At 46.6% G+C, this 20,324-nt stretch overlaps 2 protein-coding genes across 3 annotated transcripts in view; one reads left to right on the top strand and one right to left on the bottom strand.

Annotated features, from left to right (window-relative positions):
- The window catches only part of ABHD2 (abhydrolase domain containing 2, acylglycerol lipase), a 47,667-nt gene extending 44,065 nt beyond the window's left edge, over nt 1-3,602 (top strand). For both annotated transcript variants that reach the window (XM_088657125.1, XM_088657126.1), the window contains one exon: nt 3,129-3,602. In XM_088657125.1, the coding sequence (XP_088513251.1) occupies nt 3,129-3,136 (8 nt within the window). In that variant the 3' untranslated portion in view covers nt 3,137-3,602. The remainder of the gene's footprint in view (nt 1-3,128) is intronic.
- On the bottom strand, nt 1,905-19,970 carry RLBP1 (retinaldehyde binding protein 1). The gene is made up of 8 exons (XM_035132221.3): nt 19,754-19,970; nt 18,520-18,559; nt 16,584-16,712; nt 13,377-13,581; nt 9,375-9,553; nt 6,437-6,595; nt 4,175-4,285; nt 1,905-2,980 (listed from the first exon to the last, which is right to left on the bottom strand). Exons 2-8 carry the CDS (start codon nt 18,529-18,531, stop codon nt 2,822-2,824), a joined length of 954 nt encoding a protein of 317 aa, XP_034988112.3. The 5' UTR covers nt 18,532-18,559; nt 19,754-19,970; the 3' UTR covers nt 1,905-2,821.
- Between the last annotated feature and the right edge of the window lie 354 nt (nt 19,971-20,324).

Below are 20,324 nucleotides of genomic sequence, written 5' to 3'. Positions count from 1 at the left end.
AGCATTGCAGAGACGCACAATGCTGCAGTTCACAAATTGATCTGAAATAACCATCCAGATTTGGGGTTGCTGGCTTCTAGTCAACAATACACAACAAACTGGCTTTTTGTACTGCAACTTAATTAAGCCCCCAAAAATTCTAGGAACCAAGCTGTATATGACCCACAAAATCATGTTGTGCTGCTCTTGCTGGGCTCTGTCACAGCAGACTGCAGGTCTGCATTGCTTACTCTAAATTCCCTGCATTTGGGAAAACATCAAGTCAAAGGTAGTGGTGCAGCTGGAACTCCTTTCTATAACTTGCTGATTTTTGTGATGGGTGCTGCTTTTATTTCTTTGGGAAACCTTAACCTGAATTAACATGGGCGAATTCATCAGAAAGAGTGGCAGAGGGACACTGGATTCCATCCACATCCCTTGCTCCACCAAAGTCATCTTAATGCCTCTGGGTAGGGTGAGATTGTGATGCTGAAAGTGGGTAGCTCAACCAGCTTCCACCCCACTCTCCACTCTGAAAGACCCCTGTCTTCTTTGCAGCATCAGAGTAGATATCCAGTTTGGCTTTAGTGGGAGCCAGTGGTCTAATGAATGCACCTCTTGTAGGCTTTTCCGGAGCTTTTTCTGTTTCAGAGGGACCCCCGCTGGTTTGCTTTACAAATCAAACAGTCCTGGTATTTATCTCTAGGAAGAGGAATGGGAGAGAGGTGGGGATTGCTGTAGATCTAATGTCATGGAACAAGGAAGAAAATCTACTCCTTGGGTAAGCATGTCTGCTTTCCAGCACTGCTAGTGCCTCTTGCCTTAATGAGCAAAAGGGGGAGTATTATCTGCAACATGGGTTGTATGAATGAAATTGGTCAACTGGTTATATCACTACATACCCTCATCTGAAATTTAGTATTCAGAGAATGCAATGGGTCAGTGTGCAGTAAAAATGAAAAATCTGGCTGAGGCCACAGTAAACCTTGCCACAGATTTGTTGCTGAGTGCATGTCACACGTGTACAATGTGCGCCAGCCCCCTCTCCCCAGCCTTGGGTGCAAGACGGCGTCTCTGTCTGGGGCCTTGGAAACCAGCATGGAGGACCAACGAAGATCATGGAAATGAAGAAGTAAAACAAGAATGGGGGAACTTTTTTTCAACCTGAGGATTACATTTTCTTCTGGGCAACCTTCTGGGGCCCACATGCCAATGGTGGTCAGGGCCAGAGGCAAAAATGGGCAACTCAATGAATTTCTTTTATACCATAGACTAGTTTCTAAACACATTCCCCTTTGGCCTCATCCAGGCAAGCTAGAAGCATTATCAGAGTTCAAGGATATGTTCCAGCCAGGCAGAAACCCTCGGGGAAGATGCAAAGCAGGGCTGGGGAGGGCTGTGGCTGGTGAGAGTCTTAACAGCCAGATACAGAGGCCTGAAAGGTTGTATTTGGCCCTCAAGCCTCTGGACCTCCATCTCTAAAGTAAAGCAAACTCGTGATGGGGGGGGGATAACTTTGTGGGTGTCTTTTCTAGGAATCCACAAAACCTGGAGCTTTTTCTGATGGTGAAGCCATTTCATTGTCTCCACAAACCTCAAAGCACATTCATTCTGCCCACAGAACCTGCTTGAATTGGGCCTTGTGAAACAGCAATGCCCATCATTTTGTGAAGGGCTTCATTTGATAAAATTTCCAATTAGCTATTTCTGGGTCTTTTGCTAAAGTTGCATTCAAAATGTCGAATACATATGTTGAAGGCATGTCTCCTCTCCCAGTGGCTGCCATTTTCCCTCTTTCACCTTTTGCCCATGAGTGATAGAGTGTGTGTGCGTGCGTGTGCGTGCGTGTGCGTGCGTGCGTGCGTGCGTGCTATGATTCAAGGCAGTGCAGAAAACTGCCGGAATGTGGAATCACCCACAGAATTCAGCTTCCTAAGAATTTAAGCTTTTAATTCCTTAAAACAACAACAGCTTTGTTAGGAGCATACACTTGAACATTTTGATCAATGCCTTCTGAAATCTTTGAAGCCGGAGGAATTGCAGATTAGGATTTCTAGTGGTTGGAGTATGGGGCCTTAATGCCATGTATAGCTCATGGCATGGTTGCTAGGAACACGAAAGCATGTAAAATAGTGCAAATTTACTGAAAATATTCTGCAAAAAATTCAACCGTAATTATCGCAGGCTGCACAACCGGGCTTCTCGGTGAATGTTGCTTTTTGTGACTCACAAATGAAGAAAAATACCCTTGCTGCTGTTGGTTTTTTTTTATTCTGTATTGAAAACAGTCCTTGGCTTGTGTGCTGCTGCAGTAATGGACTGTGGCTGTGCCATTTGCACTGCCTGTGTAACAGCTTTGTCTGTTTCCTCTTTCCTTAGCCACTTGCCCCCAAATCCAGCAACACCTGGGCTCTAAAATACATAGCTATGTGTGGGTGTACACTTCCTCCCCACCATTATAGGGCAAGCCAGTAAATCTATGAAGGCACATCTCTACTACTTGACTACCTGGGTGCTTGGTCAACAAAGCTCTTACTGACTCATCTAGAATGTCCCCACCACAGACCATCTCTTTCTCCTTCCTTCCCCCTCTCTTTCATTCTGCTTGCTTGTTTTTCTGGGTGGGTGGAGGTAATAAAAGGAAAAAGGATTATTCTTGAGGGAAATGGCAGGGGACTTTTCATTGCTCTACTGCCATCTGGTGACAAAGAATGAGAGAGAGTGGCAAAGCAATGTACACCCAGATTTTATGGCCACGACAGATCTTTCAACCAATGCTACGTTTAACAGGATGGCTGGGGGACACCTCTGCGCCCTATCTTCTATGCCAAGATGCTGCTATTTAAAGAGCTGTGTCTTCAGCATCAGGTCGGGTCCCAAAAAGCAGCTCCGCGATGACTTTGCCGTCGTATTTGGGCAGATTGCCCCCAAAATCTGCTGGCAGGATATCGGCATCGATCTCTCGGTAGAAAGTGTCGAGTTCGTCGCCATGCACAAACACCTGAGTGCGAAAAGGAAGGCAAAAAGGTTGAGCTGAGAGATGCTGTGTAACTGGGGGCAGAGTTCAGCTATTTGAGCTATTATATGATATATAATGATTTGGAAAATATGTTTAAAATAATCTTTGCTTTTTAAAAAAAACCACCCAGCCTTTTAGGAATTCTAGGTGCTGAAATCCCAAGGAAGCAGAAAAGACTATTTATGTAAGCGACCACAGCTGCGCAGATGTTATCAGCCCAGAGATGGAAAGAAGATAAAGTCTTCTACCAGAGAAGAATGGCAGATGAAGTTGTTGGACTATGCCAAAATGGCTAAAATGACTGGAAGAATCAGAAATCGGAAAGATCAAAATTTTAATAAGTTATAAATTCCCCCCATTCCTTATCTTAAGGACCATTGTAAACAGCTAAAATTGTTAGCAGGATTGGAATATCGCTTGTAGTTTAATGGTGAATTTTGGACACAATGGGGATGTAAAAGATTTGGATCATCATAAAAGATGTGGGAGGAAATGACTAACCATAGGACCTACAAAGGAGAGGAGGGAAGTCCAAGAGATTCATTGGAATCTTGTTTTTATATTCTACGTTCAATATATGACTGTAAAATTTTAATCTGAAAAACCAAATAGTGTGTGTGTGTGTGTGTGTGTGAAAAAGAGAGATTCTCAGCTTTCACTTTAAAAGCCAAACACGTTTCTAGCCCATATGACTGAGAGACTGGATATAAAATCTGAAAAACAGTCAACAAGTGATGCAAAATTGTAACACCAGGAGCTTGCTACCCTTGCAAGCAGCAGCTAGGTGTGGGGGAACCTTGGGCCCTCCAGATGTTGCTGAACTACAGCTCCCATCATCCCTGACCATTGACCATGCTTGCTGGGGCTGATAGGAGTTGCAGGCAGTGTGGTGTAGCAGTTAGCGTGTCAGGCTAGAATGTGGGAGACCAGGGTTCAAATCCCCACTGGGCCATGATGCTTCCTGGGTGGGGCAACCTTGGATCAGACACTGCCTCTCGGCCTAACTTGCATAACAGGGTTAGCAGCACCTGCAGGGCCAAAAGGTCTCCACGCCTGCAGTTCCTGGCGGAAGATGCCCAGTCCCACTAACATCTCATTCCCGGCCTGACATGCTTGCATTCCTTGACTGACAATGCTTTATTCTTATTCTCCTTACCCTTCTGTGGCATCACTCACCCTTTCCAGCAGTTTGTTTTTCAGGAACGGTTTCACCACGTTGTAGGTTGTGGTGAAGTACCACGGCTGGTGGATGAAGTGGACGGCCTTGAACCGAGCTGGGAAAGAATCCTAGAGATTTCCAAAAAAGAGCACATGGTTAAGGCATAATAATAATAATAATAATAATAATAATAATAATAATAATAATAATAATAATGCAAAGGTGAGACAGAGCAGCTAGGCAGAGGGGACATTTTATTGCTTCAAAAGCCTGATTTCTCCTTTTTGGGTGGGTGGAGGAAGTGAAGCAAAGCAATTCTACTAACCCACCACCGAGGGCTGTGCTCTTTGTATGGATGTAAAGGGCAGGGATGAAGCACTTTGTGTCCAGGGGCCAAATACTCTGGACTCTTCCCAGTCACACCCCTCACTCAAGTACTTTTTTGCCTGGCTTGAATGTTTCTCTGAACTGTGATAATGGCTGTGTAGGCACCATGAATTTAAAGCACATTTTCCCGCCAAAGAATCCTGGGAACTAGTTTTGCTATGGGTGCTGGCAACTGTAGCTCTGCGGGGAGTAAACTACAGTTCCCAGGATTCTTGGGGGAAGGTGTACTTCTAATCTCTTGTCTGTACACAGACAACATCTCTTGCTTGATGGGATGTAGGGTGGAAACGGGAAGGGTGTCAACGGTTGGGTGGCTGGAATGTAGCCGCCTGTGCAAAAAGTAAGAGTTTTCATCCATCATAGAATTGTAGAATTGGAAGGAGCCCCAAGGGTCATTTAATCCAACCCCCTGCAATGCAGGAATCTTAGCTAAAGCATCCATGACAGAAACAGCAGCCTGGAAGACTGAAGGAAATACTTCGCACATTTTTGAGCTAAAGGGCAAAAGTGTTTAGGTCAGGGGTCAGCAAACTTTTTCAGCAGGGGGCCGGTCCACTGTCCCTCAGACCTTGTGGGGGCCGGACTATATATTGGGGGGGGGGGAATTGAATGAATTCCTATGCCCCACAAATAACCCAGAGGTGCATTTTAAATAAAAGGACACATTCTACTCGTGTAAAAACATGCAGATTCCCAGACCACAGGCCGGATATAGAAGGTGATTGGTTTAGGTAGAAAACCAGTCCGTGTTCTTTTCTTTTCCTTTTTGTTAAATGAAAGCTGAAAATGTGGGGAGGACAGTTAATCCAGTAGTAAGAAGGGGCATCTCCCCTTGTCCTCTCCATCCACTCCCCAAACTCTGCCTGATGCCCTGATTCCTCTCCTTGAGTAACACCAATGCAGGTGTGGGATGATCGTTCACTTCTTCCCGCAACGACTTGCCTCGCCTTATCCTACCCTCCTTTGCTCAAGAAGCAGCCACACGACACAGCTACAACTCCCCGCTTGCCCCCCATCCAAAGGATTGTGCCCTTCTCCGGGCCACTCAGAGAGACACTGGCCAGGTGGGGCTCCAACAATACCAAGCATCTAGTCCTCTCGTGCCTCTGGCCTCGTTTACCACTGGAATGCAGTCCCTGGGAGGTTTCCCATAATAGGATGCAGCGCTTGGGTTCAAAAAGCACCACCACCAAGTATAGGATGTAGGAAGATCTGTTCCTTTGACCGTGCTCTAGATGCCTCTACCTTCTCCTTAACAGGAACTGTTCGGTATCCTGTTCCTGGCTTTTTAGTTCATCCTTTTAACCAGTTCTGGATGCATTCCTGCTACAGATCTCTTCTCCCGCCTGAAATTTAGCCAAAGGGCCAAATTGCACCATCACGCTCATCAGATTGATAAGTGATTACTTGCATGGGTTCGTGAAGGACCATAGCCCTTTCTCTCCAGCACCTCAAATGTTCCTGTGAATGTTTCTGTTTGTGGATACATCACCTTTTTGTTCCCATTCTGAGTACCAATAAGCAGCAGACTTTCATCACTCAGTTGCCTACAAGCCTAGATAGAGGGAGTACTTCGTAGGCAAAAGGACTTCGGCTGCAACGGCAAGCTGGCGAGAAGGAAATTGCTGCCACCTGAATGAGTTTTGCATGGAGGAATATACTGTACAGGGGCAAGACTGCAGGTTGGACAATAGTCCAAATCTGTAGAAGACAGCTTCCTATGTTTCTACAGAGGAACTGTCCAGGGTTGATTGATATTATTGATGACACACAATGGTCATGAGGTATGCTGCTTGCCCCCTGGTTCTACGAATGCCTCTTGCATAACCGGTAATCTATGGGGGCCAGGTTGTCTTCACTGCTTTCTAGGGAGGGCAGTAAGGTAGTCTCACCTGCAACATGTCCACCATTTTCTTCAGTTCGGATGGTTTAATACCAGAGGCCTGCTGCATGGTGAACCCGTTAAAGTTCTCAATGATGCAGAAGCCATTGATTTGCGTCTCCTCGTTCTCTAGCAGCTTCTCTAGGATCACACAATAGGCGCGAAGAATCTGGATCAAAATACATGGAGACAGGAGCTTATGTCCAGAACTCTGGCCAAGTTGATGGATTTCTTTCCTCCCATGCCTTGGGAAACAGGCAATCTTTCTGTACAATGCTGCTGAAGTCAGTATTTAATTTGTTAATTAAATTTCTATGCATCCTTTCATCCGAGGATCACAGGGCAGTTTACAATATAATAATAATAATAATAATAATAATAATAATAATAATAATAATAATAATAATAATTTATTATGTATATCCCGCCCATCTGGCTGGGTTTCCCCAGCCACTCTGGGCGGCTTCCAACAGAAATATTAAAATAAACTAATTTCTTAAAGATTAAAAGCTTCCCTAAACAGGGCTGCCTTCATATGTCCTCTAAAAGTCTGGTAGTTATTTTTCTTTTTGACATCTGGTGGGAGGGCGTTCCACAGGGCGGATGCCACTACCGAGAAGGCCCTCTGCCTGGTTCCCTGCAATCTTACTTTTCGCAACGAGGGAACCGCCAGAAGGCCCTCGGCACTGGACCTCAATAGAAACACACACACACACAAAAAACCAACAACATCATAATAACAAATGAAAACAATACCCACCCATCCCCAAAGCCCAAATGGTGCTCCACCTTGCAGAATGCAGAGCAGATGTGGGGAAACTCCCCCCCCCCCCAGCTGGGGGCAGAGTTCAGCTATCTGAGATTCTCAGCTTTCATTTAAAAAGCTAAGTTATGTTTCTAGCCCATATGACTGAGTGGTCAACAACTGATGCAGAAGCATCACACTAGGAGTCTGCAACCCCTCCAAACAGCAGCCAGGTGTGAGAAACATTTAGCCCTCCAGATGTTGCTGAATTTACCACTCGCATCGTCCCCAGCCATTGGCCATGCTTGGTGGTGCTGTTGAGAATTCAGCAACATTTAGAGGACCAAAGGTTCCCCTAAAGAACCTGAAACACCTTGATGAGAAGCAGTAGCTTGCAGCAGGAATGAGGAATGTTTTTCTGTCGAGTTGTTCTCCCTCTGGGATAATCTTTCAGGAACATCCTTGCACTAGCGAGAAGCGCTCCCTCCTCGTCTAGTCAGTCCCCAGAGGCAAGGCAGACTGCCTTTGCTGGAGGGCTGAAATAGTTGCAAGAGGGCTCCCCACCACCAGTGCTCCAGCACCGGGGGTGGGGGGTGGAGAGCAGGCGGGGGCAGGGCTGGCACGCACTCTGGGAACGTGGTTAGCACCCTGGGAGCGTGACATGCCACCTGCGGGGGCGGGGCGCCCAGCGTGGGTGGGGTGACAGTCGTGATGGCACCCCACCGGGATCACGCTGCTGGGGGCAGGGTGCTCCCCCCGCACTCTTCTTCCTCCACCACTGCCCACCACCACCTCCTTCCGTTGCTCCAGAGGTGGGATTCTAACACAAAAAGAAAATAGTCCTGCACAGATGATATGAAGCACCTTTGAGGTTGAATCCTGACAAGACACAAGTACTGTTTGTGGGGGACAGGAGCCGGGCAGGTGTGGGGGACTCCCTGGTCCTGAATGGAGTAACTGTGCCCCTGAAGGACCAGGTGTGCAGCCTGGGAGTCATTTTGGACTCACAGCTGTCCATGGAGGCGCAGGTCAATTCTGTGTCCAGGGCAGCTATCTATCAGCTCCATCTGGTACGCAGACTGAGACCCTACCTGCCCGCGGACTGTCTTGCCAGAGTGGTGCATGCTCTAGTTATCTCTCGCTTTGACTACTGCAATGCGCTTTACGTGGGGCTACCTTTGAAGGTGACCCGGAAACTACAATTAATCCAGAATGCGGCAGCTAGACTGGTGACTGAAAGACCTGCATTGGCTCCCAGTACGTTTCCGAGCACAATTCAAAGTGTTGGTGCTGACCTTTAAAGCCCTAAATGGCCTCGGTCCAGTATACCTGAAGGAGCGTCTCCACCTCCATCGCTCTGCCCAGACACTGAGGTCCAGTGCCGAGGGCCTTCTGGCGGTTCCCTTGTTGCGAGAAGCCAAGTTACATGGAACCAGGCAGAGGGCCTTCTCGGTAGTGGCACCCACCCTGTGGCACGCCCTCCCACCAGATGTCAAAAAGAAAAATAACTACCAGACTTCTAGAGGACATCTGAAGGCAGCCATGTTTAGGGAAGCTTTTAATCTTTAAGAAATTAGTGTATTTTAATATTTCTATTGGAAGCCACCCAGAGTGGCTGGGGAAACCCAGCCAGATTGGTGGGGTATAAATAATAAATTATTATTATTATTATTATTATTATTATTATTATTATTATTATTACCTATCACATCAGGCCATTGTTCACTACCAAGTTTCCCAAACCAGGAGGTGGGTCAAATATACAAGAAAATAATCTGAGACATTCTGATGTCTTATTTAGTTGCTGTGTATGCTTATACAAACTTGCACACTCCAGGTGCCATTGAACTCCCAACTCTCATCAGCTCCAACCAGTATGGCTAGTGGTCAGGGATGGTGGGAGATGCAGTCCAGGTGTGGAGAACCTCAGACCTGGGGCCAGTTGTGGCCCTCTGTGTTTCTCTATCTGGCCCGTGGAACTCTGCAAAGGCCACACCCTTCACTAACCCACCACTGGCCCTTGGAAGGTTGACCAGAAGGGAATGTGCCCCTCGTGGTGGAAAAGGTCCCCTACTCACTATTGTAGCTCAGTAACATACGGAGGCCACAAGTTACCCATACCAGTGGTAAGCATTGGTAGTTTAATAATAGAAAATAAAGCACAAGTGCTTAAAGTGTAGGACCTCTGCTCGAAGATGCTCACCTCATCAAAGGTGATCTCCTCGTAATCCCAGTTCTCGATTTTGAACAGCAGCACCACCCGTCCATACTTGTCCCTGCTGGTCAAGATGCCTGGGTAGCCAGCCTCAATGGTGCTGCGCACAGCCTCAGGAGTCAGGTTTTCGAAGAGCTCTGGATACTGCTGGCGGAAGTTGACATAACCTGGTGTGTGGGGGAAGAAAGATGGAAATGATGAGCTTGGGAAGAGAGACTGAAGCATTGAGCTAGATTAGGAATGGGTGAAGCTGTGGCCCTCCTGGTGCTGGTGTTATTTTATTATTTATACCCCACTCTGCCACTCTGGGTAGCTTCCAACTCATATAAAAACATAATAAAACATTAAAAAATCATCCCCAGCTAGCATGGCCAATGGTCAGGGATGATGGAAGTGGTAGTCTAGCAACATCTGGAGGCCCACAGGTTCCCATGTCCTTGCAAATGTGCTTAAGGAGGCTGTGTGCTCAAACGGTGGGGTTATCAGGGCAGAACTTGAGGTCCGAAGCTCAGGACCCCAATTGGCAGAAGGAGGAGGACCAGCTAACGTAGCAGTGATGTCTCATCACATATTGAGGTAAGTAGTGAAACCAGGTAAAGATCTCAGAGGAAGGTCAGTTGCTTGGTGGTAATGTGTCTGCTTTGCATGCAGAAGGTTACAGGTTCAATGCTCGACATCTCCTGGTAGGACTGAGAAAGAACCCTGGAGAGCTGCTGCCAGTCAGAGTAGACTAGGGTAAGAGAAACTATGGAAGTTTTGCAGTCAAATCTAACAATGCATATTTTTGCTAGTTAGCACATGAAGGGGTTAAGACCATAGAGCTGTGTTGCTGATAGGCAGACTCAGACCATAGAAATGTAATTGGTAGAGAATGCTCTGTGTGATGTCATTAACCCACCTCTCCTGGGAGGAAAGGAGCAAATAAGTATTTCCTGTTCCTTTCCCCTCCCCCTCTCTTCAACCAGCCATGGGAGCAACCGTCTCTCCACTTGTTCCTGCATCAGACACATGCCTGAAGTTGTTTTGGCTGTAAATACAAGTATTTTACTTGCATTAGGTTTTACTGCTGTTGCTGCTAAGGACAAATGCTTTGCTGTGAGATGATAATAATAATAATAATAATAATAATAATAATAATAATAATAATAATCTTTTTTCGCATTAGCCAGGGGCCATAGCAACAATAAAACAATACACTGTGTACAATAAAAGAATTATTAAAAGCACAAATTGGAATCCTGAATTATCAGTCAGTCGGTGGCCCTTATTCTGATTGCCCCAGCAATGAAGCTAGCAACCTTAGCTGTTGTCTGGTCATTTAGGTCTGATAGAAGGAAATGCATTATGGCCATGGTTGAGCGCCCTGGGATGCTTAGAAGGAGTGGAGTAATGATCTCGTTCCTCAAGTCTTTATAAAGGGAACAGGACAGGAGGACGTGTGCCACTGTTTCTATACTACCATCTCCACAGGGGCAAAGTCGTTTCTCAAATAAGATCTTTTGGAATCGACCCTCGAGAACTGCAGGTGGCAGAACGTCCAGTCTTGCAAGTGTAAAGGCACGTCTGTATTTTGGGATAATAAGTTTGTGCAAATATGGAGGCATAGAATCAAAGTTGGAAGTTGGGAAATGAGCGTACCAGGGGCAAAATTTCTTTATAGTGGCCAGGCTGTTCTGATGCTCTATGTCTTTTAAATGTTGACCGATTAGACCAGGCATAGGCAACCTTGGCTCTCCAGATGTTTTTGAACTACAACTCCCATGATCCCTAGCTAACAGGGCCAGTGGTCAGGGATCATGGGAGTTGTAGTTCCAAAACATATGGAGAGCCAAGGTTGCCTATGCCTGGTTTAGACTACAGTATTTGCTTTGTTAGGGGCCATCGTAAGTAGGTGTTGTAGGGATAGGCCACAGGAGAGTAGTTTTTGATGGACAGTTTTGGTCCAGGTGCTTTTATGAGGATCTTGAAGTACTAGAGGTAATAAGCCGGGGGGATTTGAGTTTAGACAGAACCAGAAGCTAAAAGTTCTTTGCCAGGCCTGTACTTCCACTGAGGGGAGACTTGCCAACTGTGAGTAAACTATACATTTTAAACTTGCTTTTCAGTCTGGAACCCGTTTCTTTGATAAACAAGGAAACAAAAGGGGGACATCAGCCTAACGGCTAATTCCTATGCTTCCAATTAAACTGCCTCGGATGGGAGTTATAAACTCTGCTGAGAGGGCTTTCTCTCGTGGGAGTATCTGCAAAAACCCTGTATTTTTTGAGGGGGGGGAGGCTTGCAGCCCCATTTTCTCTTTCTCCCAACCCACACACATGGGCCTGCAGAGGGATAAAAGGTAGTTAATGCATCCCCTCACTACCTACGGTGATAAAACCCATCAGTAACCAGTGCGCTCCTGGTGTTGTTGGACTCCATCTCCCATCAGCCCCAGCCAACATGCCCAGTGATCAGGGATGAAGGGATCTGAAGTCCAACATTGAGGGATGGGGAGCACAGGTTTCCCCTTCCTTGTGCGGACAGTACTGAGCTAGATGGACCAAACGTATCGCTCAGTACGAGGTGAGTACAACACCCAGCATTCTCACAGACCCATATAAGATCAGCGTAAACAGTTGGGCCGATGAGCATTTACTGTTCCCAACCCTAACCCTGCGGAAAGCCATCTAATTATAGACTTTAATTTGATTTTTACCTGTTTTTAGGAGGTAATTTAATTATTGTTTGATTTTATACCAATGTGATATATCTGATGTTAGCCGTCCTGAGCCTGACTTCGGCCGGGGAGGGTGGGATATAAATAAAAGTTGTTTATTATTATTATTATTATTATTATTATTATTATTATTATTATTATTAGGCAGCTTCCGATAAGCCCACTCCCACTGCCCCCCCCCCAAATAATATCATGAAGTGCAAACTCTGGAATTGCCTAAGTGTACCACAGGACGCGGGTGGCGCTGTGGGTTAAACCACAGAGGCTAGGGCTTGCTGATCAGAAGGTTGGCAGTTCGAATCCCCGCGACGGGGTGAGCTCTCGTTGCTCGGTCCCAGCTCCTACCAACCTAGCAGTTCGAAAGCACGTCAAAGTGCAAGTAGATAAATAGGGACCGCTACAGCGGGAAGGTAAACGGCATTTCCGTGTGCTGCTCTGGTTTTCCAGAAGCGGCTTAGTCATGCTGGCCACATGGCCTGGAAGCTGTACGCCGGCTCCCTCGGCCAATAACGCGAGATGGACCTAATGGTCAGGGGTCCCTTTACCTTTTACCACGGTACTTAAAACTTGCTGCTTCAGGACTCAGGAACCTAACTGGATTTATTCATTTTTTTTCATCCCCCACCCGCCCATCTACTTTCCTTCTCAGGAAAAACTAAATCATTCTGCCTCCTTATTTTTCTCATCCTTGTTTACTAACAAGGGGATGATCAACCCAGATTTCCATTCTGCAGGGGTAATAGCCTTGTTTCACTTGTTTCCTGTTAAGAGCTACCAGGCGTGAAATGGGGAAACGTAGCTTGGGGCGGTTAAATAAAAACAGGCAAAAATCCTATATTGACAATAGCTTCTCTTGTTCTTCATCTCCGTCGCTAGTTTTGTTAATGACTGCCCTGTTGCATAAACAAAGGGAGCTCTGAAATGGAGCCAAGCAAATATTTTCCTTCTCCAGGATAATCTCTCCAGTTTACCAGAGTCCAGGGAGAATGCCAGTAAAATCCCTCTCAGAAAGAGAAAGGGGGGAAAAACACAATATAAGGTAACAATACACAGCGGAAGCACCCAGATGGAGAAAAACCTCTTCCTACAATCTAACTTTGGGTTTTGCTGGCAATTAAAGGTGTACCCCCCCCCTCCTCCATTTTTCTTTTTAATAGGCTGGATACATAAATCAATATCACCTGCCCACTCCCTATGCTACCCTAAGGAAGGGTGACTACAGCACCATACCAAGAAGATTTGACTGAGTCTGTTTGCATGCCAAGAATCCCCACCTTTAATCAGATCGTAAGCCCTGCTGATGTCAAATTTGCGGGCTCGGATGAAACGCAGGAAGAAAGCATCATCCTTTCCTTTCACTTTCTCAGCCACCACCTTGCAGATGTCCTCTCCTCCTTTGGCTTTCTCCTGCACCAGTTCCCGCAGCTCTTTCACAGCCAACTCCCGCTTCTCCAGGGTCTCGTTCAGTTCGTCCTTGGCCTGCGGAGGAGAAGAGACAGTGTCTCAAAGGTAGATGATTTCACTGGAACAGGACAATACCTGCTTTCCTTTCTCTTCCAGGCAAAATAGCGCTTGTGTAGTGGGACCCAGGTAGCAGTGGGACCCAGGTGGCGCTGTGGGTTAAACCACTGAGCCTAGGGCTTGCTGATCAGAAGGCCAGCGGTTCGAATCCCTGTGACGGGGTGAGCTCCCGTTGCTCGGTCCCAGCTCCTGCCAACCTAGCAGTTCAAAAGCACCTCAAAATGCAAGTAGATAAATAGGAACCGCTACAGCGGGAAGGTAAACGGCGTTTCCGTGTGCTGCTCTGGTTCGCCAGAAGTGGCTTTGTCATGCTGGCCACATGACCTGGAAGCTATACGCCGGCTCCCTCGGCCAATAATGCAAGATGAGCGCGCAACCCCAGAGTCGGTCACGACTGGACCTAATGGTCAGGGTTACCTTTACCTTTACTCATATTCAAGGAAATGTTCTCCTAAACAGAAACATGTTTGCTAGCTGTGACCATTGCTCATGATACAGTATCTGGCATGGCCCTCAGTGCTCAACCAGTTATTTTTCTTGCCCTAATGCCTGGGGACTTCAAACTTCCTTCCATCGCTGAGCCCTATTCTTGGTCAACTCGTCTTCTAAGCAACACCAGAACATCTGCCAGACAAGCCCAGAATTTAGCAAAGGATTCTGGCCTATGTTGTTAATATTTCTATGGAGTGACGGCCAGGTCTGTTGACTATCACCATTGCCCCCTGCAACCAGAGTACAGTATATATAGAACAACACACCTAGCTTTCCACTTGTGGTTGTACTATTCAGGAAGAAAATTGGTGTCAGTGAACTAAAATGGCTTTTGCCTGCTATTGCTAGGTAACTCACTGAGTGAGGAGCCACCGAAGGAAAACACTTTGCAGACAACTGTCCCAATGTATTTTGGCATACCAAGCAGTAAAATAGGCAAGGAATGTCCAGCCCAGCTCGCTTTAATTAGTTTTCACTGTAGAATCCAAGTGCTGTCATTTCACATAGTTGGTATTAACAAAATCGTATCATTTTCCGGATATTAAGTGGGCTGGTTCACAAATCCTATATTGAGCAGCAGGTTAAACTAAAACGCCTCCAATATACCACCCAACTCTAAACTTCTGTGGGCATCCCATACTTTTATTTTTACATTTAATCCAGATTTCCTCCCCTTGCAAAAAAATTTCCATTAATTAAAAATAACCCAGTCGCCACTGGTATGGAAGAAAGGGCATTCACAAGGTAAAGGTAAAGTCAAGTCAAAGGCAACTATGGAGTGCGGTGCTCATCTCGCTTTCAGGCCGAGGGAGCCGCCATTTGTCCACAGACACCTTTTCTGGAGCATGTGGCCAGCATGACTAAACCACTTCTGGTGCATGGAACACTGACAAGTGCCAGAGCGCATGGAAACGCCGTTTACCTTCCCGCCACAGCAGTACCTATTTATCTACTTGCACTGGTGTGCTTTCGAACTGCTAGGTTGGCAGGAGCTGGGGTGAGCAACAGGAACTCACTCCGTTGCGGGGATTTGAACTGCTGAACTTCTGATCGGTAAGCCCAAGAGCCTCAGTGGTTTAGACCACAGTTCCACCTGCGCCCCCAGTGAAGGAGACTATAATGTGATTGATAGCGCTTCCACCATATTTGTTCAAATAAGTATATTGACCCTAAGATATGCCTACAAGACTCCCGTGAAGTGAAGGCTATATAAATTAATACAGATTCCAACCATTTCAGGCCCTGTGCATTATATTTATTGTCCAATGATCAATGTGAGCTTAGAAAAATATCTTCCAAAAATACCTTCTGATTGGCAAGCCTAAGAGCAGGGACCCCCAAACTGCGGCCCTCCAGATGTTTTGCCTACAACTCCCATGATCGCTAGCTAACAGGACCAGTGGTCAGGGATTATGGGAATTGTAGTCCAAAACATCTGGAGGGCCGAAGTTGGGGGATGCCTGCCCAAGAGGCTCAGTGATTTAGACCACAGCGCCACTCACATCCCTGGCATTCACAAATAATCCCTCAGCAACCTCAAAAGTAAGGTGAGTGTGACCAAAAAAAACCATGCACCCCAGCCCTGAGCACTTCCTCTCCCCTTTGATAATTTTCATAATGCAATTTATTTTCTCATTAATTGATGGAGAATGGTAAAAAAGCAAGAGGGGGTTTTTCAGCACAGCAGTAGGAAACCCTGGGATAGACATGGCTTTGGTCTGACCTAACAGGACTTACGCTCTTAATTAGCGATTTCTGCCTTTGATACAATTGTAAGTAGGAAATTAAAGAATGGACACATTGCAGCCCTTTGATGATTCTTGCATAAAGCAGCCACCACACTGGGCCTCACTGTAGGGTTGTCTCTGCCTCTACATCAATGGCAGCATCAAATCTGGAGCGTCATTCCTCCAACCTTCTACTTTAGCTCTTTGTGCTTTTCAAGGGAGAACAAGGTAACCGCCAGAACTACTGTTAGGACTGCCAGTGATGGACCTGGGCTGTGTGGTTTATCTCTGTGGCTCAGGGCCTAGCAGAAGCCCTGGTGGACCCAGGACCCATGTGTGTCTGTGTGTGTTCCCTTTTTCTCTCCCCCTGCCCCCCCGGTCTCCACTGGCTACATGACATGAACAGAAGCATACTGGCTTAAATTGCAGTGGAACAGCCATGCAAAACATGGGCAAACTTCAAAGAAGGGTCCCTGAAGGATTCTTAGCTAGCTCTGTTGGCAGGGAGACGAGGCATAAAAATTCAGTTTCTGTTTTCTCAGGAAGGTAAGACAACAGTCTCACGATGGACCACTGTTCATCTTGACATCACTAAAACTTCTTATTCTCTCTCACACACAGAGCTAGTTAGTTTTTGAAAGGTTATTTATCCCCGTTGAGCTCCATGAACAGGCCACCCTCTGGAATCATTAGCACCTCTCAGTCCCTGGTTCCCTCTCCACCCCGCCCAGTGATGCTCACCTTTTGCAAGGTATAGGCAGGGATTTTCTCACACTTCCCAAAGACTCGGCCATGGTCCTTGGTGGTCAGCCTCTCAAGTTTGGAACGCAAGGCTTGCTCCTCCTCGGAAACAATCCTGAATGTGCCAGTCTGGGGGTGGAACCACAAGGGGGAAATGAACTCCTGACTTAACACATCCCCCATCATGTCGACAGTTCATGCAAAAACTGGCAAAACTTGCATAATACTTGGCACCCTATGTAAAAAATATTTACAGTACTCTAAAAGGAGAAGACCTGTGAATATTGTTTGCAGCAGGGTCCTTACAGGTATCTCAATAATAAATAAATAAATATTTATACCCTGCCCATCTGACTGGGTGGCTTCCAGCATATACTAAAACATATCAAAACATTAAACATTAAAAACTTCCCTACACAGGGCTGCCTTCAGATGTCTTCTAAAGGTGGTACCCAATCAGCATGAAAGGGGAGTTTTTTTCACCACTGTACACCCAAAGCAGAGCATTTAGGAACACTGAAAACACAAAGTGTTTTCTCTTTCCAGAGAATGGTGCCCAAGTTCTGTTACGTACAATCGAACTTCATGGAAAACGCAGGTTAAGACACTCAGAAAGAAGACATTGGAGCATTCCAAATCATTTTTGCCCATGTACACGCACAGAAAATTGTCGATCTATCTGAAAGGCAACTTGTGGAGATTTGCATTGATCGTTGCAATGCTTCCTTAATTATTATTATTGTATAAGATTACGGTATAAGCTTAGAAGGTTGCATAATGTTTGAAGGGGTGTGGCTGACAGGGGAGATGGCTTTAACTATCATGACCCTGCGTGACTGAATTTGCCACTACACCTCTGGCTGTAGATCAGTGGCAAAGTGCATACTTTGCATCTAGAAGGTTTCGGGCTCAATCTGGGGACTGGTGGCGGGGTGACGATGAGTGGTCAGAGGAAGAAGAGGGAGCAGACTGGGAGGAGGAGGGGTCAGAAGCCGTAGAGGTAACAAGGTTTAGTGAGCAGGAAAAATCTGTGGCAGATAGAAGTCCAGAATCAGAATCAGAGGTGGGTGCAGAGAGGAGGGAGGCCAAGAGGCAGCTATGAGCCAGGCTGGGTGTCTTCCCCTCCTGCTGTGACAAGCTCCCCTGCCCCCTTGTCCTCCCAGGAATTGAAGAGGTATGAAGAGGGAGGAGCAGAGACAGGCGCATCAGTGGAGTCTCAGATTGCTTGGGAAAGATCTGAGGAAGGTGGAGATTTAGGCAGCTGTGGGAAGGCAGGCGGGGACCTTCAGTCCCCACAACTGCCTCATAGGGGCAAAACCCACTGAGAAGAGTTGCTGTCCTCGTTAGGCCTGGCATTCCTGAGCAGATCTTATTTCTTCTGAATCACTTACTCCGTGTGATTTATTCCTGATACCTGCTCCTGACATTATGCATCTTAGAGGCAGAGCTCTCCAGGTGCCTGTTGCTGTTCATCTACCTTTTCCTTACATCTGGGCTGAAGCAAGACAGAGACAGGTGTTTATTGTGGGCTCAACGCTGCTCACGAATGTAAGGTTTTTGCAGTGTGCCCATGCAATGGCATCAGCATAAAAATGCCAGTCCAGATTTACCCCATCCATGGAATATCTTCCCATTGCTTTGGGTGGGCTAGGATGCTTTGGAAGGGCTTTCCCCCCAAACTGCAGCATATAAATATTCAACAACATTTTTACATGGTGGGCAGCTTCATGGATGCAGCCACTATTTGTCCCATGTGGCAAAGCCAAAGTGACATTGTCATCAGCGCTGGTCTCAGCATTGCTAGCAGCCTGAGGGTGTAGGAGACTGATGCTAAGCCCTGCTGAGAGCAGAGATGAATCAAGATCTCCTTAATCTAAGAATCTAAGAATCGGCAAAAGGGAACAAATGGAATGGAACAAGCAGGATTTGTACTCACCACTGAAGTCATGTTGTCGTTTTCCTAATCCACGCAACCACTGAAAAGAGAGAATGAGGATTGTCAGGCTAACACAGGAGGCAACACACTGACACCTGTTGCAGTTCACTCTCTGGTTCAGAGAGATCTGGCAACTTTCGGCCAGCTGAGGTTCCTTCAGAATCCCAAGTTTGCCTTGAGGGTTCTAGAGGAGACCTACTGAGGCTGTCATCCCCGCAGGAAGTCCCAGCCTCTTCTCATTACCAGGAACTTAACTTTCAGATAACATTGCTGGGCCGCCTCCTTTAATGATGTCTTATACTTATACAGTCCCCAAAGTTTACTTTCTTTCTTAGGTTGCTAAAGGCTTCCAGCTGCCAGCCTTTGTTGGTTGTGGAACTTCCCAATTATATGGCTTTTACCACTCTTCCTGTTTGTTTGAGTCTTTATCTGCTGATAAGGGTGGGGCCAACATCCCTGTCCTGTCACCACGTCAGCTAATGTCCTAATTGCCTTTGTTTATCCTTGGCCATGATGAGTACAGAGATGGCTGAAGACTAGCTAGCAGGACTAGTTGGCAGGGATGATGGGACATACAGGAAGTCCTATTAAACTTGGTGGCAGTAAACATGCATTGGAACTGACTGTTATGTCTTATTTCAGTGCCAGCACAATAAGTAGAAGGTCTTGGGTTCACTCCCTGACATCTCCAGTTAGCAAGGGATGGGAGAGACCAAATTTCTGCTGGAAACCCTGGAGAGCAGCTGCCTGTCAGAAGCGGCAGTGAAGGGCCAGATAAACAAAGGATCTGCCCTGGTATAATGCTGCTTTTAAGTTCCCGTGTTCATAGACTCACAGGTTTGCTACATAAGAGACTACATGAACAGGCTGCTGGTAACTTGTTGCACAAGATTGTGCGATCTCTTGCAAAACTAGTGCAACTGTTGCGCTGGATTCCTCCGTTGTGCAACACCGAAACTCATCCATCTGCTAGCACAGCAGCCCTCACGCTAGCAGGCAGAAAACGCTGGACACAGCTCACTGAGTTCGAGTGGTTGTCTAGTCCAACCCCATGCAATGCCGAATCTGCAATATAGGGTTCCAAGCAGAGCATCCCTGACATGTAGACATCTAGTCCTTGCTGAAATACATCCAGTTGTTTTTAACGGCTGGGCTGTGTTTGCTGTGATTTGAAGCAGTATTAAACCTGCAGCACCTATAACTAAGCTGAAAAAAAGAATCTCAAAATACTCACCAGGGAGGTGAAACAGTTCCAAGAAGGTCAGTGTGCAATCCAGGCAGAATCACCGTAGTGAATAAATTGAACATGCAACAGGCAGCAAAGAATCGAGAAAAGGCTGAAGTGCAACAAGAGGAAACCCAGGCAAAAGCTTTGTAGAGTCACCGGGCTGGGATTAGACCATCACAAGGCATCGCTCGCAAGAGCTCTCTAATTAGGTCAGCACAAACCAGGCGAGGGACCCCATTAAAAAATTACAAAAGGCCGGTGAGGAGGGGGCGGGGAAAACTGAGCGAGCAAGTGGTCTTGGCTCACAGAAGTTCATGGCAGGGAGGCTGGCAGGATTCTGGGGCCGATTAGCCAAGTATAAAAGCTGCTTATTGTATAACTGGGCCACACTCATTAGTGTAACATGCAGGGTGGAAGGAAGGCTTTGGGGGACATTGCAGAGGGAGGGAGGGAAGAAAGAGGGTCCATAACTTCAGCGGGGAGGGGCTGTAGCTCAGGAGCAGAGCACATATTTTGCATGCAGAAGGTCCCAGGTTCAATCCCTGGCATCTCTAGTTAAGCAAAAGTGGGAAAGGCT

The sequence above is a fragment of the Zootoca vivipara genome, chromosome 13 (assembly GCF_965207765.1).
Source record: "Zootoca vivipara chromosome 13, rZooViv2.hap1.1, whole genome shotgun sequence".
Lineage (NCBI taxonomy): Eukaryota > Metazoa > Chordata > Lepidosauria > Squamata > Lacertidae > Zootoca > Zootoca vivipara.
The sequence above is the reverse complement of the archived record's forward strand: the minus strand, read 5'-3'. Positions and strand labels throughout refer to the sequence as shown.

What these genes read in the sequence shown, in the direction of transcription:
- RLBP1 (XM_035132221.3), bottom strand. An exon ending in CTGCCTATACCTTGCAAAAG is followed by an intron (nt 13,582 to 16,583) that starts GTGAGCATCACT and finishes TCTCCTCCGCAG; the next exon opens with GCCAAGGACGAACTGAACGA. An exon ending in AAATGGTGGACATGTTGCAG is followed by an intron (nt 4,286 to 6,436) that starts GTGAGACTACCT and finishes GGAAATCTCTAG; the next exon opens with GATTCTTTCCCAGCTCGGTT.